The sequence below is a fragment of the Coturnix japonica genome, unplaced genomic scaffold (assembly GCF_054131305.1).
Source record: "Coturnix japonica strain WE unplaced genomic scaffold, WE-NBRP24 Scf101, whole genome shotgun sequence".
Classification (NCBI taxonomy): Eukaryota; Metazoa; Chordata; class Aves; order Galliformes; family Phasianidae; genus Coturnix; species Coturnix japonica.
Genome location: NW_028189004.1, coordinates 103,963 through 127,184, shown reverse-complemented (window position 1 = coordinate 127,184; position 23,222 = coordinate 103,963). Strand labels below are relative to the sequence as shown.

The window sequence follows — 23,222 nt, the reverse complement described above, 5'->3', positions numbered from 1 at the left end:
CCCTATAACTGACCCTATAACCCGACCCTATAACTGACCCTATAACTGACCCTATAACCTGACCCTATAACTGCCCCTATAACTGACCCTATAACCTGACCCTATAACCCGACCCTATAACCTGACCCTATAACCTGACCCTATAACCTGCCCCTATAACCTGACCCTATAACCTGACCCTATAACTGACCCTATAACCCGACCCTATAACTGACCCTATAACTGACCCTATAACCTGACCCTATAACCCGACCCTATAACCTGACCCTATAACCCGACCCTATAACCTGCCCCTATAACCTGACCCTATAACCTGACCCTATAACCCGACCCTATAACCTGACCCTATAACCCGACCCTATAACCTGACCCTATAACCTGACCCTATAACCCGACCCTATAACCTGACCCTATAACCTGACCCTATAACCCGACCCTATAACCCGACCCTATAACCCGACCCTATAACCTGACCCTATAAACCGACCCTATAACCTGACCCTATAACCCGACCCTATAACCCGACCCTATAACCCGACCCTATAACCTGACCCTATATCCTGACCCTATAACCCGACCCTATAACCTGACCCTATAACCGGATCCTATAACTGACCCTATAACCCGACCCTATAACCGACCCTATAACCCGACCCTATAACCCGACCCTATAACCTGACCCTATAACCCGACCCTATAACCTGCCCCTATAACCTGACCCTATAACCCGACCCTATAACCTGACCCTATAACCTGACCCTATTAACTGACCCTATAACGTGACCCTATTAACTGACCGTATAACCTGACCCTATAACCTGACCCTATTAACTGACCGTATAACATGACCCTATAACCCGACCCTATAACCCGACCCTATAACCTGCCCCTATAACCTGACCCTATAACCTGACCCTATAACCTGACCCTATAACCCGACCCTATAACCTGACCCTATAACCTGACCCTATAACCCGACCCTATAACCGGACCCTATAACCTGACCCTATAACCTGCCCCTATAACCCGACCCTATAACCCGACCCTATAACCCGACCCTATAACCTGACCCTATAACCCGACCCTATAACCTGACCCTATAACCTGACCCTATAACCTGCCCCTATAACCCGACCCTATAACCTGACCCTATAACTGACCCTATAACCTGCCCCTATAACCTGACCCTATAACCTGACCCTATAACCCGACCCTATAACCTGACCCTATAAACCGACCCTATAACCTGACCCTATAACCCGACCCTATAACCTGACCCTATAACCTGACCCTATAACCTGACCCTATAACCCGACCCTATAACCCGACCCTATAACCTGACCCTATAACCCGACCCTATAACCTGACCCTATAACCTGACCCTATAACCTGCCCCTATAACCTGACCCTATAACCTGACCCTATAACCTGACCCTATAACCCGACCCTATAACCTGACCCTATAACCTGACCCTATAACCTGACCCTATAACCCGACCCTATAACTGACCCTATAACCTGACCCTATAACCCGACCCTATAACCTGACCCTATAACCCGACCCTATAACCTGACCCTATAACCTGACCCTATAACCTGACCCTATAACCCGACCCTATAACCTGACCCTATAACCCGACCCTATAACCTGACCCTATAACCTGACCCTATAACCTGACCCTATAACCTGACCCTATAACCCGACCCTATAACCTGACCCTATAACCTGACCCTATAACCTGACCCTATAACCCGACCCTATAACCTGACCCTATAACCCGACCCTATAACCTGACCCTATAACCTGACCCTATAACCTGACCCTATAACCTGACCCTATAACCCGACCCTATAACCTGACCCTATAACCTGACCCTATAACCTGACCTTATTAACTGACCCTATAACCTGCCCCATTACCTGACCCCATTACCTGCCCCCCCTCATATCATCCCCCCCCCACTGACCCACATCAGCCCCCTCCCCATATCAGCCCCCCATGTTATCCCCCCTCCCCACTGACCCCCATCCCCCCCACATATAACACCCCCCCCCCCTTTAAATCCCCCCGCCCCACTGACAACATACCCCCCCCCCATATTATCCCCCCCCACTGACCCCCATATCACATATAACAGGTATCTGATGGCAGTGGTGATGCTGTGTTCCCCATATCCCATATCCCATATATACCCCATATCCCATATATACCCCATATATACCCCATATCCCATATATATCCCATATATCCCATATAAATCCCATATATACCCCATATCCCATATATACCCCATATATACCCCAAATCCCATATATACCCCATATATACCCCATATCCCATATATACCCCATATATACCCCATATATACCCCATATAAACCCCATATATACCCCATATATACCCCATATCCCATATATACCCCATATATACCCCATATCCCATATATACCCCATATATACCCCATATCCCATATATAACCCATATATACCACATATCCCATACATATCCCATATATACCCCATATCCCATCTATACCCCATATATACCCCATATATACCCCATATATACCCCATATCCCCTATATATCCTATATCCCAGGTATCAGATGGCAGTGCAGACGCTGTGCTCCCTATACCCCATACCCCATATATACCCCATATATACCCCATATCCCATATATATCCCATATATATCCCATATATACCCCATATATACCCCATATCCCATATAAACCCCATATATACCCCATATCCCATATATACCCCATATATACCCCATATATACCCCATATACACCCCATATCCCATATATATCCCATATAAATCCCCTATATATCCTATATATCAGGTATCGGATGGCAGTGCAGACGCTGTGCTCCCCATATCCCATATATACCCCATATATACCCCATATCCCCTATATATCCCATATATACCCCATATATGCCCCATATATACCCCATATATATCCCATATATACCCCATATCCCATATAAACCCCATATATACCCCATATATACCCCATATCCCATATATATCCCATATAAATCCCCTATATATCCCATATATCAGGTATCGGATGGCAGTGGTGACGCTGTGCTCCCCATACCCCATATATACCCCCTATATACCCCATATCCCATATATACCCCATACATACCCCATACCCCATACCCCATATCCCATACCCCATATATACCTCATATATATCCCATATATACCCCATATCCCGTATATATCCCATATATATCCCATATATACCCCATATCCCATATATATCCCATATATATCCCATATATACCGCATATATACCCCATATCCCATATATATCCCATATATACCCCATATATACCCCATATCCCATATATACCCCATATATACCCCATATATTCCCCATATCCCATATATATCCCATATATACCCCATATATACCCCATATATACCCCATATCCCATATATATCCCATATATATCCCATATATACCCCATATATACCCCATATCCCATATATATCCCATATAAATCCCCTATATATCCCATATCCCAGGTATCGGATGGCAGTGCAGACGCTGTGCTCCCCATATCCCATATATACCCCATATATACCCCATATCCCATATAAACCCCATATATACCCCATATCCCATATATACCCCATATATATCCCATATATACCCCATATCCCATATAAACCCCATATATACCCCATACCCCATATATATCCCATATATACCCCATATCCCATATAAATCCCATACATACCCTATATCCCAGGTATCCGATGGCAGTGCTGACGCTGTGCTCCCCATACCCCATATCCCATATCCTCATATCCCATATCCCATACCCCATATCCCATATATATCCCATATATATCCCATATCCCATATATACCCCATATATACCCCATATCCCATATATATCCCATATAAATCCCATATATACCCCATATCCCAGGTATCCGATGGCAGTGCAGACGCTGTGCTCCCCATATCCCATATATACCCCATATATACCCCATATCCCATATATATCCCATATATACCCCATATCCCATATATACCCCATATATACCCTATATATCAGGTATCGGATGGCAGTGGTGACGCTGTGCTCCCTATGGCCATGTTAAGGCAGCGCTTCGAGAACCTACAGGAACTTGTGGGGCATCAACTGTACGTGACCGTCACCGTCATCACGGAGTCAGGTGGGACCTATAGGGATGTATGGGATCCATAGGGTTATATGGGATTATAGGGATATATGGGATCCATAGGGATGTATGGGATCCATAGGGTTATATGGGATCCATAGGGATGTATGGGATCTATAGGGTTATATGGGATCCATAGGGATGTATGGGATCTATAGGGTTATATGGGATCCATAGGGATGTATGGGATCCATAGGGCTATATGGGATCTATAGGGATGTATGGGATCCATAGGGTTATATGGGATCCATAGGGTTATATGGGACCTATAGGGTTATATGGGATCCATAGGGGTATATGGGATCCATAGGGATATATGGGATCCATAGGGATGTATGGGATCTTAAGGGTTATATGGGATCCATAGGGATGTATGGGATCCATAGGGTTATATGGGATCCATAGGGATGTATGGGATCTATAGGGTTATATGGGATCCATAGGGATGTATGGGATCCATAGGGTTATATGGGATCCATAGGGGTATATGGGATCCATAGGGATGTATGGGATCCATAGGGATGTATGGGATCCATAGGGTTATATGGGACCCATGGGGATATATGGGACCCATAGGGATATATGGGATCCATAGGGATATATGGGATCTATAGGGATGTATGGGACCCATAGGGATATATGGGATCCATAGGGATGTATGGGATCCATAGGGTTATATGGGATCCATAGGGGTATATGGGATCCATAGGGATATATGGGATCCATAGGGATATATGGGACCTATAGGGATGTATGGGATCCATTGGGATATATGGGATCCATAGGGTTATATGGGATCCATAGGGTTATATGGGATCCATAGGGATATATGGGATCCATAGGGTTATATGGGATCCATAGGGATGTATGGGATCCATAGGGTTATATGGGATCCATAGGGATGTATGGGATCCATAGGGTTATATGGGATCCATAGGGTTATATGGGACCTATAGGGATGTATGGGATCCATAGGGTTATATGGGATCCATAGGGTTATATGGGATCCATAGGGATGTATGGGATCCATAGGGTTATATGGGATCCAGAGGGTTATATGGGACCTATAGGGATGTATGGGATCCATAGGGATATATGGGATCTAATGGGATATTTGGGACCCATAGGGATGTATGGGACCCATAGGGATGTATGGGACCTATAGGGATATATGGGACCCATAGGGATATATGGGGCTGGGGGGGACCAATGGGGACGTTATTGATCCTATATGGCCCTGTGTGTCATTACTGACCCCATATGGCCCTATATGGCCCTGGGGGGTTATTACTGAGTCTATATGGCCCTATTACTGACCCTATATGGTCCTGTGTGACATTACTGACCCCATATGGCCCTGGTGACATTATTGACCCTATGTGACCCCATATGGCCCTGTGTGTCATTACTGACCCCATATGGCCCTGTGTGTCATTACTGACCCTATATGACCCCATATGGCCCTGTGTGTCATTACCAACGCTATATGGCCCCATATGGCCCCATATGACCCTATATGACCCTATATGACCCCATATGGCCCTGTGTGTCATTACTGACCCCATATGGCCCCATATGACCCTATATGACCCTATATGGCCCCATATGGCCCCATATGGCCCTGTGTGTCATTACTGACCCTATATGGCCCCATATGACCCCATATGACCCCATATGGCCCTGTGTGTCATTACTGACCCTATATGGCCCCATATGACCCCATATGACCTGTGTGTCATTACTGACCCTATATGACCCTTTATGGCCCTGTGTGTCATTACTGACCCCATATGGTCCCATATGACCCTATATGACCCTATATGGCCCCATATGACCCTATATGGCCCTATATGACCCTATATGACCCTATATGGCTCCATATGACCCTATATGCCCCTATATGGCCCCATATGCCCCTATATGGCTCTATATGACCCTATATGTCCCCATATGACCCTATATGACCCTATATGACCCTATATGGCCCCATATGGCCCTATATGGCCCCATATGGCCCTATATGACCCTATATGACCCCATATGGCCTTGTGTGTCATTACTGACTCTATATGACCCTGTATGGCCCCATATGACCCCATATGACCCTATACGGCCCCATATGCCCCTATATGACCCTATATGGCCCTTCAGGCAGTGACATGGTGGAGGCGCAGCGCAGCGGGATCCGCATCGTGACGTCCCCGTACAGGATCCACTTCACCCACACCCCGAAGTTCTTCAAACCCGGGATGCCCTTCGACATGACGGTAATGGGGTGGGGGGCACGACCCTATAGGGTCACCCCATTAACTCCTATAGGATCATCCCATTGTCCCCTATAGGATCATCCCATTAACTCCTATAGGATCATCCCAATATCCCCTATAGGATTCTCCCTATATCCCCTATAGGTTCACCCCATTATCCCCTATAGGTTCATCCCATTATCCCCTATAGGATCATCCCATAATCCCCTATAGGATCATCCCATTGTCCCCTATAGGATCATCCCATTGTCCCCTATAGGATCATCCCATTATTCCCTATAGGATTCTCCCTATATCCCCTATAGGATCATCCCATTATCCCCTATAGGATCATCCCATTGTCCCCTATAGGATCATCCCATTATCCCCTATAGGTTCATCCCATTGTCCCCTATAGGGTCATCCCATTAACTCCTATAGGATCATCCCATTATCCCCTATAGGTTCATCCCATTATCCCCTATAGGTTGATCCCATAATCCCCTATAGGATCATCCCGTTATCCCCTATAGGATCATCCCATTAACTCCTATAGGATCATCCCATTATCTCCTATAGGATCATCCCATTAACTCCTATAGGATCATCCCGTTATCCCCTATAGGATCATCCCATTATCCCCTATAGGATCATCCCGTTATCCCCGATAGGATCATCCCAATATCCCCTATAGGATCATCCCATTAACTCCTATAGGATCATCCCGTTATCCCCTATAGGATCATCCCATTAACTCCTATAGGTTCATCCCATTATCCCCTATAGGATCATCCCATTGTCCCCTATAGGTTCATCCCATTATCCCCTATAGGTTCATCCCATTATCCCCTATAGGATCATCCCGTTATCCCCTATAGGATCATCCCATTATCCCCTATAGGATCATCCCATTGTCCCCTATAGCATCATCCCATTATCCCCTATAGGATCATCCCATTATCCCCTATAGGATCATCCCATTATCTCCTATAGGATCATCCCATTATCCCCTATAGGATCATCCCGTTATCCCCTATAGGATCATCCCATTATCCCCTATAGATTCATCCCATTTTCCCCTATAGGATCATCCCATTATCCCCTTTAGGATCATCCCATTATCCCCTATAGGTTCATCCCATTATCCCCTATAGGATCATCCCATTAACCCCTATAGGATCATCCCATTAACTCCTATAGGATCATCCCATTATCTCCTATAGGATCATCCCGTTATCCCCTATAGGATCATCCCATTATCCCCTATAAGATCATCCCATTGTCCCCTATAGGATCATCCCATTATCCCCTATAGGATCATCCCATTATCCCCTATAGGATCATCCCGTTATCCCCTAAAGGATCATCCCGTTATCCCCTATAGGTTCATCCCATTATCCCCTATAGGATCATCCCGTTATCCCCTATAGGATCATCCCATTATCCCCTTATCCCCTATAGGATTCTCCCTATATCCCCTATAGGTTCACCCCATTATCCCCTATAGGTTCACCCCATTATCCCCTAGAGATTTCTCCATTATCTCCTATAGGATCATCCCATTGTCCCCTATAGGATCATCCCATTAACTCCTATAGGATCATCCCATTAACTCCTATAGGATCATCCCATTATCCCCTATAGGATCATCCCGTTATCCCCTATAGGATCATCCCATTATCCCCTATAGCTTCATCCCATTATCCCCTATAGGATCATCCCATTAACTCCTATAGGATCATCCCATTAACTCCTATAGGGTCATCCCACTAACTCCTATAGGATCATCCCGTTATCCCCTATAGGTTCACCCCATTAACTCCTATAGGATCATCCCGTTATACCCTATAGGTTCACCCCATTAACTCCTATAGGATCATCCCGTTATCCCCTATAGGATCATCCCGTTATCCCCTATAGGATTCTCCCTATATCCCCTATAGGTTTCTCCATTATCCCCTATAGGTTCATCTCATTATCCCATTATCCCCTATAGGATTCTCCCTATATCCCCTATAGGTTTATCCTATATCCCATTATCCCCTATAGGATTCTCCCATTATCCCCTATAGGTTCATCCCATTATCCCCTATAGGATCATCCCATTAACCCCTATAGGTTCATCCCATTATCCCCTATAGGATCATCCCGTTATCCCCTATAGGATCATCCCATTAACCCCTATAGGATCATCCCATTAACTCCTATAGGATCATCCCGTTATCCCCTATAGGATCATCCCATTAACTCCTATAGGATCATCCCATTATCCCCTATAGGATCATCCCATTATCCCCTATAGGATCATCCCATTAACTCCTATAGGATCATCCCATTATCCCCTATAGGATCATCCCATTATCCCCTATAGATCATCCCATTATCCCCTATAGGATCATCCCGTTATCCCCTATAGGATCATCCCATTATCCCCTATAGGTTCACCCCATTATCTCCTATAGGATCATCCCGTTATCCCCTATAGGATCATCCCATTGTCCCCTATAGGTTCATCCCATTAACTCCTATAGGATCATCCCATTGTCCCCTATAGGATCATCCCGTTATCCCCTATAGGATCATCCCATTAACTCCTATAGGATCATCCCATTATCCCCTATAGGATCATCCCGTTATCCCCTATAGGATCATCCCATTGTCCCCTATAGGATCATCCCATTATCCCCTATAGGATCATCCCATTAACTCCTATAGGATCATCCCGTTATCCCCTATAGGATCATCCCATTAACTCCTATAGGATCATCCCGTTATCCCCTATAGGATCATCCCATTATCCCCTATAGGATCATCCCATTGTCCCCTATAGGATTCTCCCTATATCCCCTATAGGTTCACCCCATTATCCCCTATAGGTTCATCCCGTAATCCCCTATAGGTTCATCCCATTATCCCCTATAGGATCATCCCGTTATCCCCTATAGGATCATCCCATAATCCCCTATAGGATCATCCCATTATCCCCTATAGGATCATCCCATTATCTCCTATAGGATCATCCCATTAACTCCTATAGGATCATCCCATTATCCCCTATAGGATCATCCCGTTATCCCATATAGGATCATCCCGTTATCCCCTATAGGATCATCCCATTATCCCCTATAGGATCATCCCATTATCCCCCATAGGATCATCCCGTTATCCCCTATAGGATCATCCCATTATCCCCTATAGGATCATCCCGTTATCCCCTATAGGTTCATCCCATTATCCCCTATAGGATCATCCTATTATCCCCTACAGGATCATCCCATTATCCCCTATAGGATCATCCCGTTATCCCCTATAGGATCATCCCATTATCCCCTATAGGATCATCCCATTATCCCCTATAGGATTCTCCCTATATCCCCTATAGGTTCACCCCATTATCCCCTATAGGATCATCCCATTATCCCCTATAGGATCATCCCATTAACTCCTATAAGATCATCCCGTTATCCCCTATGGGTTCATCCCATTATCCCCTATAGGATTCTCCCTATACCCCCTATAGGATCATCCCATTATCCCCTATAGGATCATCCCATTATCCCCCATAGGATCATCCCGTTATCCCCTATAGGATCATCCCATTATCCCCTATAGGATCATCCCATTATCCCCCATAGGATCATCCCATTATCCCCTATAGGTTCATCCCATTATCTCCTATAGGATCATCCTATTATCCCCTACAGGATCATCCCATTATCCCCTATAGGATCATCCCGTTATCCCCTATAGGATCATCCCGTTATCCCCTATAGGATCATCCCATAATCCCCTATAGGTTCATCCCATTATCCCCTATAGGATCATCCTATTATCCCCTACAGGATCATCCCGTTATCCCCTATAGGATCATCCCATTATCCCCTATAGGATCATCCCATTATCCCCTATAGGATTCTCCCTATATCCCCTATAGGTTCACCCCATTATCCCCTATAGGATCATCCCATTATCCCCTATAGGATCATCCCATTAACTCCTATAGGATCATCACGTTATCCCCTATAGGTTCATCCCATTATCCCCTATAGGATCATCCCGTTATCCCCTATAGGATCATCCTGTTATCCCCTATAGGATCATCCCATATAGGATTCTCCCTATATCCCCTATAGGATCATCCCATTAACCCCTATAGGATCATCCCATAATCCCCTATAGGATCATCCCATTGTCCCCTATAGGATCATCCCATTATTCCCTATAGGATCATCCCGTTATCCCCTATAGGATCATCCCATTATCCCCTATAGGATCATCCCATTATCCCCTATAGGTTTCTCCCTATATCCCCTATAGGATCATCCCATTATCCCCTATAGGATCATCCCGTTATCCCCTATAGGTTCATCCCATTATCCCCTATAGGATCATCCTATTATCCCCTACAGGATCATCCCATTATCCCCTATAGGATCATCCCGTTATCCCCTATAGGATCATCCCATTATCCCCTATAGGATCATCCCATTATCCCCTATAGGATTCTCCCTATATCCCCTATAGGTTCACCCCATTATCCCCTATAGGATCATCCCATTAACTCCTATAGGATCATCCCGTTATCCCCTATGGGTTCATCCCATTATCCCCTATAGGATTCTCCCTATACCCCCTATAGGATCATCCCATTATCCCCTATAGGATCATCCCATTATCCCCCATAGGATCATCCCGTTATCCCCTATAGGATCATCCCATTATCCCCTATAGGATCATCCTGTTATCCCCTATAGGTTCATCCCATTATCCCCTATAGGATCATCCTATTATCCCCTACAGGATCATCCCATTATCCCCTATAGGATCATCCCATTATCCCCTATAGGATCATCCCATTATCCCCTATAGGATTCTCCCTATATCCCCTATAGGTTCACCCCATTATCCCCTATAGGATCATCCCATTATCCCCTATAGGATCATCCCATTAACTCCTATAGGATCATCCCGTTATCCCCTATAGGTTCATCCCATTATCCCCTATAGGATCATCCCGTTATCCCCTATAGGATCATCCTGTTATCCCCTATAGGATCATCCCATATAGGATTCTCCCTATATCCCCTATAGGATCATCCCATTAACCCCTATAGGATCATCCCATAATCCCCTATAGGATCATCCCATTGTCCCCTATAGGATCATCCCATTATTCCCTATAGGATCATCCCGTTATCCCCTATAGGATCATCTCATTATCCCCTATAGGATCATCCCATTATCCCCTATAGGTTTCTCCCTATATCCCCTATAGGATCATCCCATTGTCCCCTATAGGTTCATCCCATTATCTCCTATAGGATCATCCCGTTATCCCCTATAGGATCATCCCATTATCCCCTATAGGATCATCCCATTATCTCCTATAGGATCATCCCATTATCCCCTATAGGATCATCCCGTTATCCCCTATAGGATCATCCCATTAACTCCTATGGGATCATCCCATTATCCCCTATAGGATCATCCCATTATCCCCTATAGGATCATCCCATATAGGATTCTCCCTATATCCCCTATAGGATCATCCCATTGTCCCCTATAGGATCATCCCGTTATCCCCTATAGGATCATCCCATTATCCCCTATAGGATCATCCCAATATCCCCTATAGGATTCTCCCATTATCCCCTATAGGTTTATCCCATTATCCCCTATAAGTTCATCCCATTATCCTCTTATCCCCTATAGGATTCTCCCTATATCCCCTATAGGTTTCTCCATTATCCCCTATAGGTTTATTCCATTATCCTATTATCCCCTATAGGATTCTCCCATTATCCCCTATAGGTTCATCCCATTATCCCCTATAGGTTCACCCCACTATCCCCTATAGTTTCATCCCAATATCCCCTATAGGATCATCCCATTGTCCCCTATAGGTTCGTCCCATTATCCCCTATGGGTTTATCCTATATCCCATTATCCCCTATAGGATTCTCCCTATATCCCCTATAGGTTCATCCCATTATCCCATTGTCCCCTATAGGATTCTCCCCATATCCCCTATAGGTTTCTCCCTATATCCCCTATAGGTTTATCCTATATCCCCTATAGGGTTATCCTATATCCCCTTATCCCCTATAGGTTTATCCCATTATCCCCTATAGGTTCACTTCATTATCCCATTGTCCCCAATAGGATTCTCCCTATATCCCCTATAGGTTTCTCCATTATCCCCTATAGGTTCATCCCATTATCCCCTTATCCCCTATAGGATTCTCCTTATATCCCCTATAGGTTCATCCCATTACCCCTTATAGGTTCATCCCATTATCCCATTGTCCCCTATAGGTTTCTCCATTATCCCCTATAGGTTCATCCCGTTATCCCATTATCCCCTATAGGATTCTCCCTATATCCCATTATCCCCTATAGGATTCTCCCTATATCCCCTATAGGTTCATCCCATTATCCCCTATAGGATCATCCCATTATCCCCTATAGGATTCTCCCTATATCCCCTATATGTTTATCCCATTATCCCCTATAGGTTTTTCCCTATATCCCATTATCCCCTATAGGATCATCCCATTATCCCCTATAGGATCATCCTGTTATCCCCTATAGGATCATCCCATAATCCCCTATAGGATCATCCCGTTATCCCCTAAACGATCATCCCGTTATCCCCTATAGGATCATCCCATTATCCCATTATCCCCTATAGGATTCTCCCCATATCCCCTATAGGTTCATCCCATTATCCCCTATAGGTTTCTACCTATATCCCATTGTCCCCTATAGGTATCTCCCTATGTCCCATTATCCCCTATAGGATTCTCCCTATATCCCCTATAGGTTCATCCCATTGTCCCCTATAGGATTCTCCCCATATCCCCTATAGGTTTTTCCCTATATCCCATTGTCCCCTATAGGATTGTCCCTATATCCCCTATAGGTTTACGTCACCAACCCCGATGACTCCCCCGCCCCCCGTATCCCCGTCATAGCCGACAACTTCCAAGGGCTGGTGTCCACCCAACGGGACGGCAAAGCCAAACTGGTCCTCAACATGCCGGCCAATAGGAACAGCGTTCCCATCACCGTGAGTGGGGACAGCCAATGGGGATGGGGGGACAGAGGAAGGACAGCTAATGGGGATGGGGGGACAGAGGGGGGACAGCCAATGGGATGGGGGGACGGGTAATGAGGATGGGGGACAGCCAATGGGGATGGGAGGACAGAGGGGGGACAGCCAATGGGGATGGGGGACGGGTAATGGGGATGGGGGACAACCAATGGGGATGGGGGACGGGAGGGGGACAGCCAATGGGGATGGGGGACAGGTAATGAGGAAGGGGGACAGTCAGTGGGGATGGGGGACGGGTAATGGGGATGGGGGACAACCAATGGGGATGGGGGACCGGAGGGGGACAGCCAATGGGGATGGGGGACAGGTAATGAGGAAGGGGGACAGCCAATGGGGATGGGGGGACAGGTAAAAGCCCCATACATCCCCATATATCCCATATATATTCCCACACATTCCTATGGGGCTCACCCAACCCCACATGTCCCTATTGAGCCCACCCAGACCCACATGTCCCTATGGGGCTCACCCAGCCCCACACATCCCTATGGGTCCCACCCAGCCCCACATGCCCCTATGGGTCCCACCCAGCCCCACATGCCCCTATGGGTCCCACCCAGCCCCACATGTCCCTATGGGGCCCACCCAGCCCCACATGCCCCTATGGGTCCCACCCAGACCCACATGCCCCTATGGGGCTCACCCAGCCCCACACATCCCTATGGGTCCCACCCAGCCCCACATGCCCCTATGGGGCTCACCCAGCCCCACACATCCCTATGGGTCCCACCCAGCCCCACATGCCCCTATGGGACCCACCCAGACCCACATGCCTCTATGCGTCCCACCCAGACCCACATGTCCCTATGGGGCCCACCCAGACCCACATGCCTCTATGCGTCCCACCCTGACCCATATGTCCCTATTGAGCCCACCCAGCCCCACATATCCCTACTGGGCCCACCCTCTGTGCCCCATACCTCCCCATATACCCTATATGGCCCCCACCCAGCCCCACATGTCCCTGTTGGATCCCCACCTACGGATAGTGACGTCCATCAAGGGGGTCAAACAGGGCAGCAAAGGGGGAAACAATGGGGCTGAGATGAGTGGGGTGGACGAGGATGGAGCAGGAGGGTTGGGGTGCTGGGTTGGGTTGGTCAACGGTGATGGCCATGACCTCCATCATAGACAAGACCTCCATCATAGACAAGACCTCCATGATGGCCATGACCTCCATGTTGGCCATGACCTCCATCATAGACAAGACCTCTATGTTGGCCATGACCTCCATGTTGGCCAAGATCTCCATGTTGGCCTCGATCTCCATGGTGGCCAAGATCTCCATGTTGGTCAAGACTTCCATATTGGCCATGACCTCCATAGTACCCAAGACCTCTATAGTACCCAAGACCCCCATGTTGGCCACGACCTCCATGTTGGCCATGACCTCCATGATGGCCAAGACCTCTATGTTGGCCATGACCTCCATAGTACCCAAGACCTCTATAGTACCCAAGACCCCCATGTTGGTCATGATCTCCATGATGGCCAAGACCCCCATATTGGCCATGATCTCCATGTTGGCCAAGACCTCCATGTTGGCCATGATCTCCATGATGGCCAAGACCTCCATGTTGACCATGACTTCCATATTGGCCATGACCTCCATAGTACCCAAGACCTCTATAGTACCCAAGACCTCTATAGTACCCATGACCCCCATGTTGGCCATGACCTACATGTTGGCCAAGACCTCCATGTTGGCCATGACCTCCATGATGGCCATGACCTCCATCATAGATAAGACCCCCATGTTGGCCAAGACCTCCATGTTGGCCTCGATCTCCATGTTGGCCATGACCTCCATATTGGCCATGACCTCTATAGTACCCAGGACTTCCATGTTGGCCATGACCTCCATCATAGACATGACCTCCATATTGGCCATGACCTCCATGTTGGCCATGACCTCCATCATAGACAAGACCTCCATGTTGGCCATGATCTCCATGATGGCCATGACCTCCATGATGGCCAAGACCTCCATGATGGCCATGACCTCCATCATAGACAAGACCTCCATGATGGCCATGACCTCCATGATGGCCATGACCTCCATCATAGACAAGACCTCCATGTTGGCCATGACCTCCATCATAGACAAGACCTCCATGTTGGCCTTGTCACCCATGGCACCCAACACCTCCATAGTGACCAAGCCCCCCCTGGATCCCCCTCCCCACGTCCATCCCTCTCCCTATTGACCCCATTCCTCCTTTGCCGCAGGTGAGGACAGCCCAGAAGGATCTGCCCCCGGAGCGCCAGGCCTCGCAGCAGATGGTGGCCGAGGCCTATCGAAGCCAAGGCAACTCCGGCAACTACCTTCACCTGGCGGTGGGTTCAAGCCAGGTCCAACCAGGGGACAACCTCCCCATCAACTTCCATCTCAAGAGCAACAGGGACGACGTCCGCAAATCCGTGTCCTACTTCACCTACCTGGTGAGCTCAGACCCCTTCTAACGCCATCCCAAAGGGTTGGGGGTAACCCCAAATCAACCCACCCACCCACCCACCCGCTCCGTGTCCTACTTCACCTACCTGGTGAGCTCAGACCCCTTATAACCCCATCCCAAAGGGTTGGGGGTAACCCCAAATCAACCCACCCACCTGCTTCGTGTCCTACTTCACCTACCTGGTGAGCTCAGACCCCTTCTAACCCCATCCCAAAGGGTTGGGGGTAACCCCAAATCAACCCACCCACCCACCCACCCACCCGCTCCGTGTCCTACTTCACCTACCTGGTGAGCTCAGACCCCTTATAACCCCATCCCAAAGGGTTGGGGGTAACCCCAAATCAACCCACCCACCCACCCACCCGCTCCGTGTCCTACTTCACCTACCTGGTGAGCTCAGACCCCTTATAACCCCATCCCAAAGGGTTGGGGGTAACCCCAAATCAACCCACCCACCCACCCGCTCCGTGTCCTACTTCACCTACCTGGTGAGCTCAGACCCCTTCTAACCCCATCCCAAAGGGTTGGGGGTAACCCCAAATCAACCCACCCACCCACCCGCTCCGTGTCCTACTTCACCTACCTGGTGAGCTCAGACCCCTTATAACCCCATCCCAAAGGGTTGGGGGTTACCCCAAATCAACCCACCCACCCACCCACCCGCTCCGTGTCCTACTTCACCTACCTGGTGAGCTCAGACCCCTTCTAACCCCATCCCAAAGGGTTGGGGGTAACCCCAAATCAACCCACCCACCCACCCGCCCTCTCGGCCTTTTCTTACCCACCCCAGATCTTAAGCAAGGGTCACATTGTCCACGTGGGACGACAACCGAGGGAGGGTGACCAGAGCCTTGTCACCATGTCCCTTCCCGTGACACCCAACCTCATCCCGTCCTTCCGCATCGTGGCCTACTACCACGTGAAGCCTGGAGAGATCGTTGCTGACTCGGTTTGGGTCGACGTCAAGGACACCTGCATGGGGAGCGTAAGCCAAGACCCCATAACCTCTATACTCGGGTAGGGGGGGACCAATGGGGCATTGGTCGGCCCTTGGAAGGGGTTGGTTGTGTTTCAGAGGGGATCGTGCCATGATTGAGTTGCTCCTTGTGGGGTTTGGGTGTCCTTGGGGGGCTCGAAGGGTCCTTGGGGTGCATGAATGGCCCAATGTGGGGACATGGGGACTTGGGTAGGTCTTGAGTGGTCCATTGGGGGCTTGGGGGCGTGGGAAGTCCAATGGGGGTCTTGGGTAGGCCTTAAATGGTCCAATGGGGGTCTTGGGTAGGCCTTAAATGGCCCAATGGGGGGACCTGGGGTCTTGGGTAGGTCTTGTGTGGCCCAATGGGGGGTCTTGGGTGGACGTTGAGTGGCCCAATGCGGGGGGACATGGGTAGGCCTTAAATGGCCCAATGGGAGGACTTGGGGACTTCGGTAGGCCTTGAGTGGCCCAGTGGGGGTCTTGAGTAGGCCTTGAGTGATCCAATGGGGGACTTGGGTAGGCCTTGAGTGGCCAATAGGGGGACTTGGGTAGGCCTTGAGTCGCCCAATGGGGGGACTTGGGTGGACCTTGAGTGGCCCAATGGGGAGGGACTTGGGTAGGCCTTGAGTTGACCAATGGGGGGACTTGGGTAGGCATTGAGTGGCCCAATCGGGGGAACTTGGGTAGGCCTTGAGTGGCCCAATGGGGAGGGGGATGTGGGTAGGCCTTAGATGGCCCAATGGGGGGACTTAGGTAGGCCTTGAATGGCCCAATGGGGGACTTGGGGACTTGGGTAGGCCTTGAGTTGACCAATGGGGGGACGTGGGTAGGACTTGAGTAGCCCAATGGGGGGACTTGGGTGGGCATTGAGTGGCCCAATGCGGGGGGACATGGGTAGGCCTTGAATGGCCCAATGGGGGGATTTGGGGACTTGGGTAGGCCTTGAGTTGACCAATGGGAGGACGTGGGTAGGCCTTGAGTGGCCCAATGGGGGTCTTGGGTGGGCTTTGAGTGGCCCAATGTGGGGGGATGTGGGTAGGCCTTAAATGGCCCAATGGGGGACTTGGGGACTTGGGTAGGCCTTGAGTTTCCCAATGGGCCATGGGTAGGTGTTGAGTGGCCCAATGGGGGACTTGGGTAGGCCTTGAGTGGCCCAATGGGGAGGGACGTGGGTAGGCCTTGAGTGGCCCAATGGGGGCACTGGGGTAGGACTTGAGTGGCCCAATGGGGGGTCTTGGGTGGACGTTGAGTGGCCCAATGGGGGACTTGGGTGGGCCTTAAATGGCCCAATGGGGGACATGGATAGGCCTTAAATGACCCAATGGGAGGACTTGGGGACTTGGGTAGGCCTTGAGTTGACCAATGGGGGGACGTGGGTAGGCCTTGAGTGGCCCAATGGGGGGAACTTGGGTAGGTCTTGAGTGGCCCAATGGGGGTCTTGGGTGGGCTTTGAGTGGCCCAATGTGGGGGGATGTGGGTAGGCCTTAAATGGCCCAACGGGGGACATGGGTAGGCCTTGAGTGGCCCAATGGGGGGACTTAGGTAGGCCTTGAATGGCCCAATGGGAGGACTTGGGGACTTGGGTAGGCCTTGAGTTGACCAATGGGGGGACGTGGGTAGGCCTTGAGTGGCCCAATGGGGGACTTGGATGGGCATTGAGTCGCCCAATGGGGGGATTTGGGAGGTCCAATGGGGGGACTTGGGTAGGCCTTGAGTGTCCCACTGGGGGGTCTTGAGTGACCCAATGGGGGGACGTGGGGTCTGTTGGGTCTGGGGGCACCTATAGGGCACCATTGAGGGCCAGTAGGGGCTGTTTGAACCCCCTAAAGCCCCCAGCCCTAATATTTCCCCTATAGCTGGTGGTGAAGGGGGCATCAGAGGCCGATAACCGCGTCCTGGAGCCCAGGACCTCCATGAAGCTTCGCATCGAGGGCGACCACAAGGCCCACGTGGGGCTGGTGGCCGTGGATAAGGCCGTGTACGTCCTCAGCAAGGACAAACTCACCCAGAAGAAGGTATGGAGGCCCAGTCCGACCCTCTGTATGGCCCTATGGGCCACAATATGGCCCTATGGGCCCCATTATGGCCCTATGGTCCCCAATATGGCCCTATGGGCCCCATTATGGCCCTATGGGCCCCATTATGGCCCTATGGACCCCACTATGGCCCTATGGACCCCATTATGGCCCTATGTATGGCCCTATGGGCCCCAGTACGGCCCTATGGACCCCATTATGGCCCTATGGGCCCCAATATGGCTCTATGGACCCTCTGTACGGCCCTATGGTCCCCAATATGGCCCTATGGCAGGATGGACCCTCTGTATGGCCCCAATATGACCCCAATATGGCCCTATGGTCCTCAATATGGCCCTATGGCAGGATGGACCCTCTGTATGGCCCTATGGGCCCCACTATGGCCCTATGGTCCCCATTATGGCCCTATGTATGGCCCTATGGGCCCCATTATGGCCCTTTGTATGGCCCTATGGGCCCCATTATGGCCCTATGTATGGCCCTATGGACCCCACTATGGCCCTATGGGCCCCATTATGGCCCTGTGGACACCAATATGGCCCTATGGACCCTCTGTATGGCCCTATGGTCCCCAATATGGCCCTATAGAAGGATGAACCCTCTGTATGGCCCCACTATGGCCCTATGGTCTCCAGTATGGACGTATGGACCCCACTATGGCCCTATGGTCTTCAATATGGCCCTATGGCAGGATGGACCCTCTGTATGGCCCAATGGGCCCCAATATGGCCCTATTGACCCCATTATGGCCCTACGTATGGCCCTATGGACCCCATTATGGCCCTATGGGCCCCATTATGGCCCTGTGGACCCCAATATGGCCCTATGGACCCCAGTACGGCTCTATGGGCCCCACTATGGCCCTATGGTCCCCAATATGGACGTATAGACCCCTCTATGGCCCTATGAGCCCCAATATGGCCCTATAGCAGGATGAACCCTCTGTATGGCCCCACTATGGCCCTATGGTCCCCAGTATGGACCTATGGACCCCACTATGGCCCTATGGTTCTCAATATGGCCCTATGGCAGGATGGACCCTCTGTATGGCCCAATGGGCCCCAATATGGCCCTATGGGCCCCATTATGGCCCTATGTATGACCCTATGGACCCCATTATGGCCCTATGTATGGCCCTATGGACCCCACTATGGCCCTATGGGCCCCACTATGGCCCTATGGACCCACTACGGCCCTATGGGCCCCACTATGGCCCTATGGGCCCCAATATGGCCCTATTGACCCTCTGTATGGCCCTATGGTCCCCAATATGGCCCTATAGAAGGATGAACCCTCTGTATGGCCCCACTATGGCCCTATGGTCTCCAGTATGGACCTATGGACCCCACTATGGCCCTATGGTTCTCAATATGGCCCTATGGCAGGATGGACCCTCTGTATGGCCCAATGGGCCCCAATATGGCCCTATAGACCCCATTATGGCCCTATGTATGGCCCTATGGACCCCATTATGGCCCTATGGGCCCTCTGTATGGCCCTATGGACTCTCTGTATGGCCCTATGGCCCCGCTATGACTCTATGGTCTTCAATATGGCCCTATGGCAGGATGGACCCTCTGTATGGCCCCATTATGGCCCTATGGGCCCCACTATGGCCCTATAGCAGGATGGACCCTCTGTATGGCCCTAGTACGGCCCTATGGGCCCCAATATGGCCCTATGGGCCGCACTATGACCCTATGGCAGGATGGACCCTCTGTATGGCCCCATTATGGCCCTATGGGCCCCAATATGGCCCTATGGTCCCCAATATGGACCTATGGACCCCTCTATGGCCCTATGGGCCCCACCATGGCCCTATAGCAGGCTGACCCTATAACTTCTGTCCCTATATGGTCTGTAGGTTTGGGATACGGTGGAGGCCGGGGACATCGGCTGCACCCCGGGCAGCGGGAGGGACCACGTCGGGGTCTTTGCTGACGCTGGACTGAGTCTGACCAGCAACGTGAACATCAGGACGGAGCAGAGAGGGGGTGGGTCACAGTAAGGGGGTGGGGGGGGGATAACATGAGGCCCTATGGGGTGTGGGATGTGACTCCATGGGGCTGGATGTGGCCCTATGGGATGTGGGATGTGGCCCTATGGGGCTGGATGTGGCCCTATGGGGTGTGGGATGTGGCCCTATGGGGTGTGGGATGTGACACTATGGGGCTGGATGTGGCCCTATGGGGTGTGGGATGTGACACTATGGGGCTGGATGTGGCCCTATGGGGTGTGGGATGTGACACTATGGGGCTGGATGTGGCCCTATGGGGTGTGGGATGTGACCCCATAGGGATGGATGTGGCCCTATGGGGTGTGGGATGTGACACTATGGGGCTGGATGTGGCCCTATGGGGTGTGGGATGTGGCCCTATGGGGCTGGATGTGGCCCTATGGGGTGTGGGATGTGACCCCATAGGGATGGATGTGGCCCAATGGGGATTAATCTGGCCCTATGGGGGGTGGGATGTGGCCCTATGGGGCTGGATGTGGCCCCACAGGGATGAATCTGGCCCTATGGGGTGTGGGATGTGGCACTATGGGGCTGGATGTGGCCCTATGGGGTGTGGGATGTGACACTATGGGGCTGGATGTGGCCCTATGGGGTGTGGGATGTGGCCCTATGGGGCTGGATGGGATCCCACAGGGATGAATGTGGCCCTATGGGGCTGGATGTGGCCCTATGGGGTGTGGGATGTGACCCCATAGGGATGGATGTGGCCCTATGGGGTGTGGGATGTTGCCTTATGGGGCTGAATGTGGCCCTATGGGGTGTGGGATGTGGCCCTATGGGGTGTGGGATGTGACACTATGGGGCTGGATGTGGCCCTATGGGGTGTGGGATGTGACACTATGGGGCTGGATGTGGCCCTATGGGGTGTGGGATGTGGCCTTATGGGGCTGGATGTGGCCCTATGGGGTGTGGGATGTGACACTATGGGGCTGGATGTGGCCCTATGGGGTGTGGGATGTGGCCTTATGGGGCTGGATGTGACACTATGGGGTGTGGGATGTGGCCCTATGGGGCTGGATGTGGCCCGATGGGGTGTGGGATGTGACACTATGGGGCTGGATGTGGCCCTATGGGGTGTGGGATGTGGCCCTATGGGGTGTGGGATGTGGCCTTATGGGGCTGGATGTGGCCCTATGGGGTGTGGGATGTGACCCCATAGGGATGGATGTGGCCCTATGGGGTGTGGGATGTGGCCCCATGGGAGTGGATGTGACCCTATGGGGTGTGGGATGTGACACTATGGGGCTGGATGTGGCCCAATGGGGATTAATGTGGCCCTATGGGGTGTGGGATGTGGCCCTATGGGGCTGGATGTGACCCTATGGGGCTGGATGTGACCCCATAGGGATGAATGTGGCCCTATGGGGTGTGGGGTATGACACCATGGGGATGAATGTGGCCCTATGAGGATGGATGTGACACTATGGGGCTGGTTGTGGCCCTATGGGGTGTGGGATGTGACACTATGGGGCTGGATGTGGCCCTATGGGGTGTGGGATGTGACCCCATAGGGATGGATGTGGCCCTATGGGGTGTGGGATGTGGCCTTATGGGGCTGGATGTGGCCCTATGGGGTGTGGGATGTGACACTATGGGGCTGGATGTGGCCCTATGGGGCTGGATGTAGCCCTATGGGGTGTGGGATGTGACCCCATACGGATGGATGTGGTCCTATGGGGTGTGGGATGTGACACTATGGGGCTGGTTGTGGCCCTATGGGGTGTGGGATGTGGCCTTATGGGGCTGGATGTGGCCCTATGGGGTGTGGGATGTGACACTATGGGGCTGGATGTGGCCCTATGGGGTGTGGGATGTGACACTATGGGGCTGGATGTGGCCCTATGGGGTGTGGGATGTGGCCCTATGGGGCTGGATGTGGCCCTATGGGGTGTGGGATGTGACACTATGGGGCTGGATGTGGCCCTATGGGGTGTGGGATGTGACACTATGGGGCTGGTTGTGGCCCTATGGGGTGTGGGATGTGACACTATGGGGCTGGATGTGACCCCATAGGGATGAATGTGGCCAAATGGGGATTAATGTGGCCCTATGGGGTGTGGGATATGACACCATGGGGATGAATGTGGCCCTATGAGGATGGATGTGACTCCATGGGGCTGGATGTGACACTATGGGGCTGGTTGTGGCCCTATGGGGTGTGGGAT

General features: G+C 50.8%; 1 protein-coding gene and 1 long non-coding RNA gene across 5 annotated transcripts in view; one reads left to right on the top strand and one right to left on the bottom strand.

Moving 5' to 3' along the window:
* Positions 1-23,222, top strand: part of C3 (complement C3) — a 105,247-nt gene that overhangs the window by 43,481 nt on the left and 38,544 nt on the right. The window contains exons 9-15 of the mRNA XM_085534836.1: positions 4,086-4,206; positions 6,364-6,479; positions 13,381-13,527; positions 15,802-16,014; positions 16,819-17,013; positions 18,861-19,019; positions 20,905-21,034. Of these exons, the coding sequence (XP_085390962.1) occupies positions 4,086-4,206; positions 6,364-6,479; positions 13,381-13,527; positions 15,802-16,014; positions 16,819-17,013; positions 18,861-19,019; positions 20,905-21,034 (1,081 nt within the window). The remainder of the gene's footprint in view (positions 1-4,085; positions 4,207-6,363; positions 6,480-13,380; positions 13,528-15,801; positions 16,015-16,818; positions 17,014-18,860; positions 19,020-20,904; positions 21,035-23,222) is intronic.
* On the bottom strand, positions 86-1,906 carry LOC146751307 (uncharacterized). Of its 4 annotated transcripts, none has more exons than XR_014941679.1 (3): positions 884-1,906; positions 262-753; positions 86-173 (listed from the first exon to the last, which is right to left on the bottom strand). It is a non-coding gene; the product is annotated as an uncharacterized LOC146751307 (long non-coding RNA). The 4 variants fall into 4 exon arrangements; XR_014941680.1 differs by having other exon boundaries at positions 275-753; XR_014941678.1 differs by having other exon boundaries at positions 86-753; positions 884-1,117; positions 1,169-1,906.